The sequence below is a fragment of the Trichosurus vulpecula genome, chromosome 8 (assembly GCF_011100635.1).
Source record: "Trichosurus vulpecula isolate mTriVul1 chromosome 8, mTriVul1.pri, whole genome shotgun sequence".
NCBI lineage: Eukaryota > Metazoa > Chordata > Mammalia > Diprotodontia > Phalangeridae > Trichosurus > Trichosurus vulpecula.
This window is the reverse complement of record NC_050580.1, coordinates 145,980,076-145,996,974: the sequence shown is the minus strand read 5'-3', so window position 1 is coordinate 145,996,974 and position 16,899 is coordinate 145,980,076. Positions and strand designations below refer to the sequence as shown.

At 35.5% G+C, this 16,899-nt stretch overlaps 1 protein-coding gene across 1 annotated transcript in view; it reads left to right on the top strand.

Annotated features, from left to right (window-relative positions):
* VPS13C (vacuolar protein sorting 13 homolog C) overlaps positions 1-16,899 on the top strand; it is a 185,227-nt gene that overhangs the window by 114,763 nt on the left and 53,565 nt on the right. Inside the window, exons 53-63 of the mRNA XM_036734600.1 lie at positions 771-863; positions 3,651-4,016; positions 4,396-4,482; positions 5,314-5,469; positions 5,639-5,903; positions 6,789-6,949; positions 8,964-9,085; positions 9,637-9,931; positions 11,066-11,455; positions 14,699-14,803; positions 15,622-15,786. Of these exons, the coding sequence (XP_036590495.1) occupies positions 771-863; positions 3,651-4,016; positions 4,396-4,482; positions 5,314-5,469; positions 5,639-5,903; positions 6,789-6,949; positions 8,964-9,085; positions 9,637-9,931; positions 11,066-11,455; positions 14,699-14,803; positions 15,622-15,786 (2,205 nt within the window). The remainder of the gene's footprint in view (positions 1-770; positions 864-3,650; positions 4,017-4,395; positions 4,483-5,313; positions 5,470-5,638; positions 5,904-6,788; positions 6,950-8,963; positions 9,086-9,636; positions 9,932-11,065; positions 11,456-14,698; positions 14,804-15,621; positions 15,787-16,899) is intronic.

Genomic DNA, 16,899 nt, shown 5'->3' with positions numbered 1-16,899 from the left:
AAAATTGTGATGTTAGAACTGTAATAATTTTTTGATGTGTAGACTGAATTGGGAAAAGGAATACAGTTCTCAGCTTAGTTTAAGAAACTGAACTGTTAATTTATAAACTGTATTTTAGGTAATCTAATAGTCTAAAAAGAATAATTTCATTTTATTGAGACAGCAAATGATTGCTTTTTAACCATTGAATTGATAGCATAAGTAAAAATTGTTAGATAAAGGTTATGCTATTTTTCCTAATCTGGCTATATTATTAACTTTTGAACTTTTCCTATGGTATTGTATAATCAGGTTTAATTAATGTCTTCAGCACATTATTTGTGGAGTTTGAAAAATTATAAACATATTCCAGTGAGAGCTTTCTGTTATTATTTTTGAATAGCCTGTAAATTTTCTATTTAGCTGCTCTAATAAGCCTTTGAAATATTAAAATTATACCATGGGGAGAATGTGTATTTGGGGGGCCGGGCTACAGGGGGTTGGCTGACACATGCTTCTGTCATTGACCAAGGATTTGGTATTAATTAATGTAATATAAGAGTTTTGAGTCTGTACTGGTATAAAATTTAAAAGCTTAACATATTTGCCATAAATGAGAAAAAGTTTGTCCTAAAGGATTTTAGCTAATATGAAAGAAAATGCTTTTTTCACTTGCCATGATACCTTTACCTAACATCTTGAGTTCTGAAAAGCATTGTACTAGTATATGTACATTTAACTGCAGTGGTTACATAATTGCTAAAGTATGAATTCTGTTTCTTTTGCTTTAGGTTTTACAGCCTTGCTCTTTACTTATGGAAAAATGTGAGCATGTTTCAGGAGAACAAAATGTAGATGTTCTAGTTGAAGAATTTATAATTAAGGTTGGTACTGGTGAGAACTTAGTTTTGTCTCCCAAACGAAATTTAGATTCCTAAAGGTTAGAGGCCACATGTTTTGTTTTTTATCTGGTGCAAAATCTAGTATGTAGGTACCTGATAAATATCTGTCCAATTGAATTAAATTGTTGTTCCAAATGATAAAATATTATGTTCTTTCTCCTTAAAAGGTTGAAATGCAGTTTCTTCAGAAAATCGGTCCTTTTCAGCTTTTTATTTGTGGTGGTAGTTGTGGTGGGAGGGAGTAGGATTATACATTTATTTGTGGTAATCTACCTTTATTAAGAAACAGTATATTGAATTCTTACTTTGTGAAAGATACTGACCTATTTTGTTCATTTTTTTAATTAAGATTTTTTATTTTTAGTTTACTCAGTTCTGTATGTTTTTGAGTTCCAGATTTTCTTTCCCTCCCTCCCTCCCTTCCCTCTTCTCCCCGCCAAGACAGCATGGAATCTGATATATCTTCTTTTTTTTTGTTTGTTAAATTTTTACGTAGGGAAAAATCAAATATACATTTAACCCAATTTGGTTGTAAGCTCCTTAGCTTTTGCCTTTTCCAGCTTGGCAGTACGAGCCACTGATTTTGGACGGATCTCATCTTATCTGTTGTTGTAATTGGTTTTGTTGGCTTCTACCAGCTTAGCCAGGGCTCCCTTATCTTCAGGATTAACCAGTGTGAAGGCAATGCTTGTGCAGGTCTTTCTGTGAACTAAGTGACCCAGTCTGGCTTTACCTTTGATAATACAGTAAGGAACCCCCATTTTTCGGCACAATGCAGGTAGGAAGACCACTAGCTCAGTGGGGTCCAAGTCATGTGCAATCACCACCAACTGTGCTTTCTTGTTTTCTACCAGGGTAGTAACGGTGTTAACACCTGCTCTCAGGACAGGTGGTCTCTTAGTGGGGACATCTCCTTTGCCTGCAGCTTTTTGTTCAGCCTGAGCCAGAAGCCTTTGCTTCTTATCTTGCTTTGTCTCCGGTCTATACTTATAAGCCAGTTTCAGCAGTTGAGTAGTTGCCTGAAGATCCAAAGCCTGGGTGAACTGGTTAATTGCTGGTGGGACTTTCAAACGCTTATAAAGGATAGACCTTTGACGGTGCAGTCTGCTGTACTGAGGCCATTTGACAAATCAAGTAAGGTCCCTTTTGGGCTGGATGTTCTGACCAGTGCTAAAGTTCTTGGGCCACTTCTCAAACAAAGGATTGACCACTTTCTTGGCCTCGTGCTTCTTTACTACAGGAGGGGCCGAGCCACCTTCTTCCCCTTGGCCTTCTTCCCTTTTGGCATCTTGGCTGGCTGAACGAGAATCTGATATATCTTCTACATAGACCTTTGCATTAAACTTATTTACACAATGGTCAAGTTGTAAAGAAGAATTATGACCAATGGAATGAATAATGAGAAAGAAGAAACAAAACCAAAAAAGAGAGCAAATAGTTTGTCTGAATCTGCATTCAGACTCCGTAGTTCTTTCTCTGGATGTAGAGAGCTCTTTCCATATTGATCTGTTTTGTGAGAAGGAGACAGTTCTTATCCTAAAAAATCTTTCAGCTTGATTCTGAATGAGCAAGCTCCAGCATCCACAAAGATGTTAAGGAGGAGATTATTATTAAGGAGGAGCTGATGCTCATTGAAAGCAGGAATTTTGTCTTATTTATTTTTGTACCTCCTTCGGGCCTAGTGCAAAATAAAGTAGAATACAAGTATTTTAAGAGGTTCAAAGCACTTTAGTGTATGTCAAAAATGAGGGAAGAGTCACATCTGATTAGAAAATAGGAGAAAACTTCACAGAAGATACCTCATTTGAACTTGGCCTGGAATGTTGAGTAGGATTTAAATGGACAAAGTGTGGGAGAAGGAAGGAAAAGAGGAAGAAAGCACAGTGGGAGCAAAATAAAAAACAACCCTGACATGTTTAGGATATCGTGAGTAGGCCAGTTTGCCCAGTATTTATAAAAGGGGAATGAGGATGACAAAACTGCAAAAGCAGTTCCTATTGTAAAGGACTTTGAATAACAATTTGCCTCTTTTCTGTGAGCAATGGGGAGACTTTAAAGACTTTTGAGAAAGGGAATAATATGCTTAATCTTCCTAAAATAATAGATGAACACTCCTGTGCATGTATTGACTCCACATACAAATAAAATTATAATTGTAATTACAGATATCCATTTAGACCTTTAAAAGTAGCAAAGTGCTTTTCATATAATACCTCACTTGAGCATCATGACAACCTTGTGAGATAGGTACTAGAAGTCAGTCAGCAGACAATTGTGCCAGGCACTGTGCTAGATGTTAATGTTACAGATATAAAAGTGGGAGAGTCCATGCTTTCAAGCAGCTTCATCGTGTTAGGAGGCTACAATGTGTTTAAAAATAAGTAAAAACAGGGTTTGTACAAAATGGAGAATAATTAGTAGGAGGTGCAGTAACAACTGAGGTAATCGGGAATCATCCCTATTTTATAGCTGAGGAAATGAAAATGGAGAGAAGTTAAGTGACTTGCCCAGAGCTGGGACTAGAAGTTGAAGAATTTCTGGTTTCCACTTTATATTTTTAATAGGAATTTGATGCAAACACAATGAACGGAGAAGTTCCTTAGAGCTCGCGAAGTAATGCTTTCTTGCATGAAATACAACATTTTTTTCTTTTTAATTTCACATAAAATTTGAGCATATTTTTGACCGAGATAAGTTCTTTTTCTTTACTATGCTATTGTCATATGGGGCAGCTTTTAATTTCTTTCTTGTGCTCTTTTTTTTTTTAAGGTTTCACCAATAATTCTCAATACTGTAATGACAATCATGGCTGCTATGTCACGAAAGAAAAAAGATGATGATTCCCAAAGTACATCAGACAGTACTGAAAACCTCTGGGCCATCAAGTCTATTGATGATTGTAATGCTTGGTTTCTTGGAGTCGACGTGGCAACAGAAGTAACAGAAACATTCCGAGGGCTTGAACAACCATCGATAAAAGAGAATTTTGTCATGGGTATAAAATCTGTTCAAGTCACCTTTGAGTGTGGCTTGGGGCATCGGACTATACCGTTATTATTGATAGAGTCTACATTTTCAGGAACTTTTAAAAACTGGTCTTCTCTCATGGCCGCTACTGCTGACATGACACTTGAGGTACTACCAACACATTGTCACCTTCCAGTGCAAATGTAAAACCAAAATTCTACTGTTAAAGTTTTATGTTTTCTTTAGCAGTCCTTCACATTTAAATTTATGAATGTCTAATAAATTACACTCTGCAGTGCAATTTATAGTAATGCTTATTTGTTTCATTTCTAAAACAGGTTATTTTTAGCAATGAACCATTTAGTAAAAGAACAGAAGGGGGTCAAGAAACCGTCTTTGGGTACATTTATACAGTTACCTGAATAATTTTAAATGACTGTTGATATGTACTATTAGCCAGTTGGACTTTTTTCTCCTTGCTGCAGAAACGGCATTCAGTAGTTGAGACCGAAGTACTTATTTAAAATTAGATCCTGTTTTTTTCCAGGTTCATTATTATAATGAAATACATGCTGTCTGGGAACCTTTGATTGAGAGAGTGGAAGGAAACAGACAATGGAATTTAAAGCTTGAAGTAAGGAATCATGACTGTATTCTTTGTGCCAATCTTTAAAACGTCTGAATGTGTTCATCAGCATATTCTACTGTATGAACTGTATTCAGTTAAAACTTAAAAGCACTTAGGGAAAAATTTAACACAAATCCCCGATCCTTTTTTATTGCTGTGATCATAGTCTCTGGTGCAATATTAACTAATCTTCATAATGTGCATAGGTGAGGCAGCATGTCTTCAAAAGTTGTATATTGAAATGGACTTTCAGAGGCTGAAATTTAACCCCTCTGTGATTTATTTTCTCCTTTATTAAAAAGAGATGGATATTACATCTGCCCCTCTGCTATTGAATAGCCGTCAATAATTGTGAAGTACTTTTTGAGCCTTTTAAAATTTTTTGATAACACACTGCTGGAAACCGATCACTAATGTGAAAATTAGTTTCATTTACTTATAACTAGCAAAATTATAGGAAAAGCAGAAATATATTCCAGGTTGTTACATTCTTAAAAAATAATTTTGGACCTCTTAAGTCACCTTGCCCTTTGTTTTTTAGTTTGCTCATTAAGACATTATTACCAGTTAGGCAACACTAAGTGAATAGCTGCTCTAGGGAGCGTGTGAGGGAAGTAGTTTAGCTGACTTTGAAAAATAACCTTGGTGCTTCCATGACAAATCATAAAAGGTTTCTTTTTTTTATTAACTACATGCTAAAAGAAGGCTGATTTGTGCCAACACAGAAATAAAATACTTGTAGAGTATTTCTGTCAAAGGATAAATATACTTAAGTATGTTGGAAATTCCTTGAATTTATGAGGCTGCAATAGTTGTTATTTTTATTTTTCCTTGCAGTTGAGGAATAACCCAGTCCAGGATAAAAGTTTGATGCCAGGTGATGATTTTATTTTTCTTCCTGAGCCACAAACAGCAATTCACATTTCTTCAAGAGATACAATGAATGTAACAATATCCAAATGTTGCCTCACAGTTTTCAACAACTTATCAAAGGTATATCTATTTGTTTAAAATGTAAATTATTTGAAAATTATGAATTTATAAAAAGATTGTCATCCTTTTGCCTTAGCTTAATTAGCTTTTGTTGCTGAATATTTATAGTGTAAGAGACTGTGTAGTAAAAGAGACTTGTACTATTATTGTGTTTTTTTGTAAATTTTAGGCTTTTTCAGAGGGAACTGCATCCACCTTTGATTATTCTTTAAAAGACAGGGCTCCCTTCACTGTGAAGAATGCAGTAGGTGTTCCCATTAAGGTGCAAACTAATTCTAATCTCCGAGTAATGGGCTCAGCTGTAAAAGGTGATATTTATGATGTTGACGTTGATCAGATTTTGGAACTGGAATACGCCACTTCAGAACCCTTGCGTCGCGGGAGACTGTCTGCATTGAGCCGTCAAGAAAGCTCTCTCTTCACTCTGACTTTTGGTATATTTATTTGGTGTTACTTGTTCTAGGCTTTAAGATCCTTTGAAACTGAGACTAATACTTTAGTTCACTCCAGTCTCCCAACTTCGCTTTCTTGTACTTGAGAAAGTTCAGTATTAGATCTCATAATTGCCTTTTGTTTGTAGAATCAAGTTGTAGCAGATATTAGAGTAAGTCATCATAACAAAGCACAGCTTGTTGGCATCATCTCAAAACAATGAAAAGAGTACCAAAATAAAATGTGAACAAAAATGATGGGAAAGGAATACCAAAATTTCGTCCCACTCTGCTGTCACATGGAACATGATGTTTTTCTCCTTTCAAGACAGGCAGTAGGGGATAGGGTCCTGGACTTGTAGTCAGGAAGACCTATGTTCAAGTCCTCCCTCAGACACTTAATAAATAACTTTTGTGATTCTGGGCAAATCTGAGCCTCTGAACCTTTCTGAGCCTCAGCTTCCTCATCTGTTAAAATATGGATAATACTATGCTTATTTTATAGAATTCTGAGATTAATTGTGATTAAGCATGAAAAGTGCTTTTAAAATATTAAAGCACTATAAATGTGAGCCATTATTAAAATCAAATGGTTGTAATTAATAGAAAAAATGTTCTTCCTTGATATTTTTGTAAAATCAAGAGCTACATGTAACATTTTGAAGATTATGACATAATGAAAAAGGTATAAGGGTCATTAAATAGCCACAAATTAACTACTCTTTATCTAGTTGCTGGGTCCTAGAAACATGCTCGATGAAGTAAGTTTCTACAGAAATTTAAGTTTTGGGGATTTAATTTTGCTACTTTACTGAAATGATGATAAATTTTGATTTGCCTTTTTTGTTTTGACATTTTACTTATGTAAATCTTAATTATTTATATTAGTGCCTTATGGATACACAGAAATAGCAAATATTCCTATCACACGACCTGGACGAAGATTATATAACGTACGGAATCCCTGTGTTAATTTTTCTGACTCAGCTTTGGTACAGATTGATGCAACAGAAGGGAATAAAGTGATTACCCTTCGGTCTTGTTTGCAGGTAAGACTTTAAAGTGATTTTTTCTTTTTCCAATTCGTTAGTGCCTTTCTTTTGTAACTATGTTGTATTTTTCTGCATATATTTATTCTGTATGTACTAATACCTGTACACAACATATCCTTTAAAGAATGACAGCTTCTTGAGATTAAGGATTGTTTCATATTTTTTATTTGTATCCCCAGCACCTAGCATAGTACTAGGTCTATAGTAGGCACTTAATAAATGTTTGTTGATTGTTTGGTCTGTACCCCTTCAGCTTGACATTTATTTCCCTTTACTAAGTATTTATGGCAAACATCATATTAAAGCTTTATTAAGCCAACACTAGTTTATTTTTTGAGCAGGCATTTTTAAGCAGATTTTATTCTCTAAGAAGCCTGCTTTTCTGTTGTTCTTTATTTAAAATATGTATTAACATAACTGTTAACTTTAAAGGCCATTTTTGAGGCCCTTTATGTTTTAGAATTTAATGAGTTCTTACTATACATTAAGACTCAAAAACTGAGTAGTATTTTTAGTGGAGGTTGGTATACAAGTAGTAGTATGGAATTTTATTTTGTTTGTATTCAGGTTTTTACTACATTTTTCAAGAAACAAAAGAGAATATTGGAAAGAAACCACTCAAAAAGTTTTTGCATTTTTTTGGACATCTTTTATCCTGTTTTGAAGTACTACTGTGCTAAAGATAATGGCTTCTAATTTCTTGCTGTTGGGAAAACTTAAAAAAAAATTCTTTTTGCCACCTAACCTTCTTTCCCAAACTATCCATGGTATTCATTATGTATTATCTTAAGTAAGCGTTTCCTTTTGAAAAGATGTAATGATACATGATGTGGCATCTTAGAATACAAAGGTACTGGCTATGCCACTTTATATTTTAGAAATATGGGCAACAGTCCTGTCTCTTGTTCCTCTCCCCATTCCATACTGTTCCCTTTAATAATAATTGTCCCTCAAAACCCTTTCTTTGGCGCTCTCTGTCTGTCTCTCTCTCAACCTTTTCTTAAAGATCTCATCTCTTCCCGGGGCTTTGTAATACATATCCAGCTCTGGGATCTCTCCTGAGCTGAAGTCCTACATCTTCTTCCTAGGCATGAGCTCCATTCCTGGAATGCTTTCCCTCCTCTGCTCTGCCTACTAACATTGCTGGCTTCCATTAAGTCTTAATTAAAATCCCATCTTTTACTGTAAGCCTTACCCAACACCTCTAAATTCTAGTGCCTTCCCTCTGTTAATTGTTACCCATTTATCCTGTATATAGCTTGCTTTGTATATATTGTTTGCTTGTTACCCTCTCCATTAGATTGTAAGCTCCTTGAAGACAGGGACTGTCTTTTACCTTTTTTTGTATCCCCAGTGTTTAGCATAGTGCCCGACACATAATAGGAACTTAATAAAGGTTGATAGGTTGATCTATAATTGCCTATATATCTTTACCTGTAGCACTTCAAACAATGTATCCAAAATCTTCCTTGAACACTGGTTCATCTTCCCATCTATTCTGTTTCTTTTGATAGCAGTGTTATCATCCTGATGGCCCAGGCACTGCTCAGTGGCATGTTTCTTTTCTCTTCTTCACTACCCCCAGCTCCATCCAGTCACTTGCTAAATCCTGTTAATTTTGTTTTTGCACTCACATTCATACCCTTTCTCCTCCACCCCAGCTGCAACCACTCTAGTTATGACTCTCTATAACTCTTTCCTGGATGGTTTTAGTAACTTCCTAACCAATAGTAAGGGGGAAAAACTGTAAAGATATCAGGAACAAGGAACTGTTTTTCTTAAATATTAATGACCACTTAAAAATGGATAAGTACTTGAAAGGTAAGACAGACCATCCCTAAGCACTAGTTTCAGAGATATTTTGGATAGTTTAATAATTCTTACCTCCTTTATATTAATATTCCAATTTTAAGAAAGTCTTCTGTTTTTCAGTAGTTCTTGGAGGCAACAAGAAGTTGAATTTGGGGGATGACATTTCATTTAATAATATATATGTCTTTTTGTTCCATAGATCAAGAACCATTTCTCTATTCCATTTACCATCTATAAATTTGTCAAGACTGCTAAGTTAATGGAACCCATTGGAACAGCCAAACCTGAAGAGGAATTCCATGTTCCATTAGATTCATATAGGTTGATTATTTCTTAATATATAGAAATTTAAAATTTGTGTTTTGAACTTCATAGTTTTTTTTGGAGGGGGAAGGCAGGACAATTGGGGTTAAGTGACTTGCTTAAGGTCACACATCTAGTAAGTGTGTGAAGTGTCTGAGGCTGGATTTGAACTTGGGTCTTCCTGACTCCAGGGCTGGTGCTCTACCCACTGTGCCACTTAGCTGCCCCCTGAACTTCATAATTTCTAAGTTAATTTCTTCTGACTGGAAATGCAGCTCCAAAATTTGACTTTATACTGAGAGTTAATGAGCTTTGAATAAAGCTTATTCTCCTTGAGAAATGAATTATTGGTATATACTTTCTTATTATTGCACATTTTATTTCCCAGATAAAAATAATTAATGTATGTTTGGCATTGCAGTAATTTTCTAGATGTCTTTTTAAGACTTCTTTTCATTGATTGTGCATTTATTTGCATCTCATTTTAAATAGTTATTAATGTTTTAGAAGATACATCTTTTGTTTCTGATTTCCTTAAAGATTTTTTTTTCCTATTTACTTTTCCATAGATGTCAATTGTTTATTAAGCCAGCTGGAATCTTGAAGGGTCAATTTAAAGAGTCAACAACCTATATTTCTTGGAAGGAGGAGCTTCATAGAAGCAGTGAAGTCAGGTGCATTCTGCAGTGCCCATCAACTGAAATCAACTTCCTACCACTGATAGTAAACACAGTTGCTGTTCCTGATGAATTAAGTTATATTTCTACTCATGGGGAAGATTGGGATCCAGCATACATTATTCATCTTTATCCATCTCTAGTTTTGAGGAATCTACTTCCATATTCTTTAAGATATTTACTTGAGGTAGGATTTTTATATATTGTTTGGCTAATATTGTTACATGAAGATGAAATCAGTTTTAAATTTCAGTAGTATAGGAGCCCTGACATTGCTGTAAATCAATTATGTAGGATAATTGTCTGTCAGTCTCTGTGTTGCTCTGTTGATCTGTTCCTTTCTACTTAGCTACCTACATATCTACATGCACGCACACATACATAAAATACTACAACCAAGTGTGTTTATTTATTGAAGACTGTTTGGGAATTACTGCCACGAATGTGAGTCTGTTTCTGCTGGTAACTTCAGTTGACATACCTCCAGTTTCATCCTTCAGTTACTCATGGCCTTCTTTCCCTGATTTCTTTCTTGGAAAAATGGAAGAGAATGATTTCTCCGTATCATTTGTCTATACGTATGTGTACAGGTATAGGTAGGCAACCACAAGGTGCAGTAGATAAAACGCTAGGCTTGAGTTAGGAAGACCTTAATTCAAATCCACTTTCAGACACGTACTAGCTGTGTGACCTTAAGCAAGTTACTTAACCTCTCATGGCCTCGGTGTCCTCAAGTGTAAGGTGGGGATAATGATAGCACTTTTCTCCCAGGGTTGTTGTGAGGAGCGCATGAGATAATCTTCCCAGAGCACTTGGCACAATGCCTACAACAGAGTAGGCCAGTATAAATGTTAGCAGCTCTTATTATTACTGCTGTTCTTAATATGGGTATGTAAATGTTTATAGATATGTGTTTGTATATATGTATTGTACATATACACCCACCGATAAAATATACAATTCTCTGTACTGTGGCCTTATGTTTTTTAACTGAATTTTAAGTTTTAAAGTTTTATCTCATTTGTTATCTCATTTTGTCCTTGATATAATGCAGCAAAATTAATAGAGTTACTATTATAATTCCTCTTTGGCAGAACAGGAAACTCAGGTATTGTTAAATGAGGTGGCATGTCTTGAGTCATACATCTCCTGTAGTTAGTGATAGAAAGAGGTTTACAATGTAGCCACCCTGTTTGCAGCTTTTTGTTCTTTCTTTTTGCTTATTACTCTTGCTTTTCCCCTTTATCAAAATAACTACAGGTCAACAGTCCTTGGTATGTAATGTTGCTGCGTTTATTAGCCAAAACTATTTTCTTTGTAGGGAACTGCAGACACTCATGAACTGTCAGAAGGTAGTACTGCTGATGTTCTTTATTCAAGAATAAATGGAGAAATAATGGAATTAGTCCTGATGAAATACCAGGGCAAAAACTGGAATGGACATTTTCGTATACAAGATGCACTACCTGAATTCTTTCTCGTGTGTTTTACATCGGACTCCACGGAAGCGATGACAGTAGACCTATCAATACATGTCCGGAGAATTGGCAGCCGTATGATATTGTCCGTCTTTAGTCCCTACTGGCTCATCAATAAAACTTCTCGTGTCCTCCAGTATCGTGCAGAAGATATCCATGTGAAGCATCCAGCTGACTATAGGGACATTATTTTATTCTCTTTCAAGAAGAAGAACATCTTTAGTAAAAACAAGGTATGTTTTCATTGATGCTAGAGAGTACAGTAGTTGCATTCTCAGTTGTAACATAGAAACTTTGAGAATCACTTAGCCTCCCAATCATATACTTACCTGTTGGCTCTGTGCCCCAGTGGGAATTAGGGCCAGAATATGTCTTCTGAGACATAAGTTATGGAGTACCATGGTCAGAACCAGTGGGCTGTGGAGGAACCTCTTTTTTTCTATATCCCACAGAGCTGAAGGTCGTTAGAAATGCAAGATTTTTAATCCCATATTGATAGGTGGTAAATTCATCCCATGGGCTTGTTACATTTTGTCACAGGACCTGGAATATTTTGCATTGCATTTGGAAATGGAACTTAGGATCACAATGGGTTGTGCGCAAGGGAGTAAAACAGATCCTTAGCGTGGGCCAAAGAAGAGCAGCTAGTTAGGGGGCTTTAAAACAGGCATCTGAGGTGGTACAGTGAGTAGAACACTGGCCCTGGAGTCAGGAGGACTTGAATTCAAATCTGGCCTCAAACGCTTGACACAATTACTAGCTGTGTGACCTTGGGCACGTCATTTAACCACAGTTGCCCTGCCTTCCCCCCTCCAAAAAAAAGCAAACAAAAAAACAGGCCTCTGCCATCTAGCAAGAAAGTTAGGGGTCTAGGTAGTTAAGGTAACATACTAAGAAATTATCAATTAATAAATGACAATATTGGTTAATAAATGACAAATAACAAGCATAAGTTCTAGATGATACATCCATAGAATCACACAATTTTAAGATAAGAAGGGACGTTAAAAGCCATCTGTGTTGTGCCTGATAACTCCTCCCCTTCTTAGCTTGAAGAGCTCTAATGAAGGGGAAATCACTTGTTCCTGAGGCAGCCCATTTCAATTTTGGATGATTCTAGGTGTTAAGAGGTTTTCCCCTACAGTCAAGCCTCTATAACTTGTAACATTGTTCTTAGTTAAATGAGTTAAAAAAAAATATTAAGCACTTACAGTGTGCCAGGCACTGGGCTAAGTACTGTACTTTACAAATACAAAAAGAAAGACAATGCCTGCCCTCAGAAAGTTTAAATCCTATTAGAGGAAGGTAACTCATAGGGGAGTGGTAGTCTGTGAAGAGTATTTTGGTTAAAGAAGTTACAGGAATGATGATTGGAACCATAGGACAATTATAATAGTGCTTATTTGATTATTATTTCTAGAGCAAGAAGTGAAAAAAGGGAAGGAGTATTTATGGGAGACATGAGGAGGTAGAATATGTGCTCAAAGGGCATGGCCTGATGATGGTTGCATTATAGTGAGGTGGGTCTGAGTGTCTGCAACAGATGGCAAGGCCAAGCAGAGCAGGTCTATTCTCTTTTTTATAGGACAACCCTTCAGAGACTTGAAAAGAGTTTTCATATTTCCCATAAGTCTTCTCTTTCCTAGTACCTTCATTTGGGCCTCACACAGTCCTCATTTCCCATCATCCATAGGAGCATTCATTAGTGGAACCCTTCCTAACTCCCAAATAAGGCCTCCTTCCTTCCACCTGACTTTTGTAATCTTTCCCCTCTCCGTCTCATCCACTCTACTGTAGATTCTTCTCTTTCTGAGATCACAGAGGTCACCTTACCCTTATTATAAGTCCTTGATTTGATCTTGGCACATCAGTCAATCTTCTCTATCTTCCTTTTCCCTCTCCCCCTTTAATGTACCCTCCTGTGTTGTATAGTAGTCCCACAACAGAACCATTCACATGTAAGCAGGATGCCTCTAGGTTCTGTCCACAGTGCCCCTTGTCCACCTTTTCACTGCTAACTTCTACCAAATTTCCACCTTCACCCCTGCCTCCTTCTGTGCTTTTAGAAAGAAGTATCTTACTAGTCTTTCTGTTGTCACTCTGTTGATTATGTCTGCATTTATTCACTCCTATAGTTCTGTTGATTGGAGTGTTCAGGAAGCAAATAATTTCTTCAGTTCTCTTTTTCTTTCTAAAATGTTTCAAACTCTTTTTTTATTACTGAATGTCCATCTTTTGTCCTCTTTGGTTAAGCTTAGATTTGCAGTTATAGATCACCCTGGGCTGCATCTTGAGCTCAAATTCTTTTCAGAACACATCCCTGTTTCTTTTTCTAATGGTCGAGGAATAGTCTTGCATCGTTTAAATGTCTCTTCCTTTGTATTTGAAAGTCTTTCTCCTGATGGCTTGAAGAACTTTTTGTTTCTAAGTTGAATTTAACTATTGTGTGTTGGGGTTTTGAGCCTTTGGTCTTTTGTTTTTGTTTTTTTTTCTGGAGGCCATCTGTGAATTCTCTCAACTGGGATTTCATTTCCTATGTTCAGAAGTTTTGGACAATTCTTTTCTATTATATCCTTCATTATGATTGTAAGGTTTATTTTCTAATATTTTTTGGTTTTTCTTCTTTTCTTCTAGGTTGTCTTTTATTTCTGTGTATTTGCATTCCCATTTGTTCTTTCTTTTGTTTCTTTAGCGAGTCTTGCCTTGGAGATTCAAGTTTTGCTATTTTGTTCATTATTTTTGCTGTGCCGAACATTCTCATTTCTCTTTTAAACCACTTGGAACAGCATGTTGTTCCATGTTCTCCATGAATTACAGCGTCCTCTTTCTCATCAAATGTCGAATCATTTCCCTTCATTTTGCACTTTTCATAAAGGCCTGGATTCGTTTACTACATTGGAAAGCTATATTTACTTCTGTTGTTACTGTTTTTCCTGGTGACTTACCTATTTTCAAGGTCTTTGAGATTTCCCTGAAATCTTTGGTAATTTTAATTTCTCCCCCCTCCCCTCACCCCTCCCCTTATTTTCCTTATTGCTCACTTCCTGACTCCTTCCCTTCAGATTGTGGTTTCCTTGGCAGCTTCATCTCAGATTCCTCCCACGCTGGGCCATTCACATTTCACCAACCTTGGTCTCTATGTCAACTGACTTTGGATGTGCATATGTGGCACTTAGGTTTTGCAAAACACTTTATATGTTTTGACTTTATCTTCATGCCAGCCTTGTAAGTTGGTTCAACACATATGTATTATTTACAGATGAGGAAAATGAAGTTTACTGTTATTTGTCCAAGTTAGAGAATTTCCTAGGGCTTAATTTTATTTGACTCTGTTGTCTGTTTTTTTGTTTGGCCTAGGTCTACAGATTCACAGTGTTCTGGGTCAACAAGTAAAAATGCTTAACAGTATTTTATCAACTAAAGTTGATGCAATGTCAACCAATTTTAAATAATATGATATATATTCTCTGGTGCAGGTTCAATTAAGAATTTCAACTAGTGCTTGGTCCAGTAGTTTCTCATTGGACACAGTAGGAAGTTATGGTTGTGTAAAATGTCCTGCCAATAATATGGAATATCTGGTAAGATGCTGCTTGTTTATTAATCTTATCTCATGTTATGTTTACTACAGTGATAGTAATCCAAGCTGTCCCCAATAGTATTTTCAAAACTTGATATCCAGAGAATCAGAAATCTGGTATTTTATGTGAATTTCCCTATTCTCTGGACATGTCTTTGCCTCTTAAAATGTAAGTTATTGGCTGCACCAGTCAATTTTCAGGATGTTGTGATTGAACTGTTAAAGTTCTTTAGCCTCTTTATAATGATTTTTTTAATGTCTGAAATTCCTTGAATTTTTTGCTATATTAATATGTGGTTAGGAAAAGAAAACACCATCTTTATTATTTACTAAATTTATTCCCAAAGTTGGCTGTATAGACAAAATATATCAGTTGAAGCTAGAAAGTGTTTTGATATTGTGTTGAAATTTCATAATTTAAAATAATACTATATTATCATGTGTTATGGATTTTATAAATAGTTGAACAGTTTTCTGTATTTGAAAATTAAAAGAATAATAGAAAAGCTTAATAAAATTATTTTCATCTGTGCATATACTCATTCACTATTGGTGCATTAATGAAATTATAGGTGCTTTTTGAATTGATTGCCAATGGTGTCAGAGTGAAAGGATAATATTTTGGATCTTCTGGAAAAGTTATTGATTGTAGAAAAATGCTTAATTTAAAAAAAAATTTGCAGCATTAAAATGATAATAGGTCATAAACGTTTTAAAGAGTCTTAATTTGAGTTCTAAAGATGCCTTTTTTTGTTGTTGTTCATATTTGGCTAAAATAGGTAGGGTGAAGTATAGTATTAATCTATTTTCCTTCCCCAGGTTGGAGTTAGCATCAAAATGAGCAGTTTTAATCTTACAAGGATAGTTACTCTGACTCCGTTCTTTACCATTGCCAATAAGTCTTCAATGGAATTAGAAGTTGGAGAAATTGCACTGGATAGCTCATTACCAACAAATAAATGGAACTATATTGCCTCTTCTGAGGTAAAATATTTAATTAATATTATTGTAAATTATTTTCTAATAAATAGTGGTATGTATGGAGGAAATATCTTTCTCTTTGGCCTTCTAAGAGCTTCAGGGACACTCTTTTACCAGATTTCTATATAAAGTCCATTAACTTGAAAGGCTTTTTCCTTTTCATATTATAACTGTGTATATTCAAAGATGAGACATGTTGTTTACATTCACTCACAACACAATTTAACCACATATTTAAAGAACAGGTATTGGATATCCTCTGTGCTCAGTAGCTGAAATGAAAGAATCATGTCTGTATTCACATTAAGGGAATGAGACTTACACCCATGAAACACCTCACCAATACAGCACTATGTAAGAAGTATTAAGATGTGAGGTATAAATGATCAAAGCATTCTAGACCCTCTTATTTTACAGAGAAGGATACTGAAACTCAGAGAAGTAAAGGGACTCACCAAGAATAAGAAAGTACAGGGGAATTCAAAGAAGGAAAAAATCACTGTGGGCTGGAATGACTGGAGGAAGGGAGACCTTGACCTGAACCTGGAAGGAGGAGAGGATGATATGGAGATAAAAGGACCAGGTTGTGTTGTTTTAATATTAGGAAAGATAATAAAGCCAAGTATTAGCATAGGACTTGGTGTTTCAGGAAAAATAAGTGAACCTTTTAGAACAGATTCATGTACATCCAATATAATTTCAGTTTAGGATAAAACAAAAGTAGCTCTAAAGTTGTTTTTTAATTTTTAAATTAAATTTTTATTTTTAGTTCCAAATTCTCTACCTCCCCTTACTCCTTCCCCCACCCATTGAGAAGGCAAGAAATATACTATTCCTTATATAATGAATATATATAATGAGTATATATGTGAAACCATGAAAAGCATTTTTAACATTAGCCATGTTCAAGGGAAAAAAAGCAAGAAAAAGAAAGAGAAAAAAATGTACTTTGATCTGTACTTTTGTGTTCATCAGTTCTCTATCGAAAGGTGGATAATACTCATAAGTCCTTTGGAATTGTTGTGGATCATTGTATTGATCAGAGTTGCTAAGTTTTTCACAGTTGATTGTCTTGATAACGTTGCTCTTACTGTGTTCATTGTTCTCCTCGTTCTG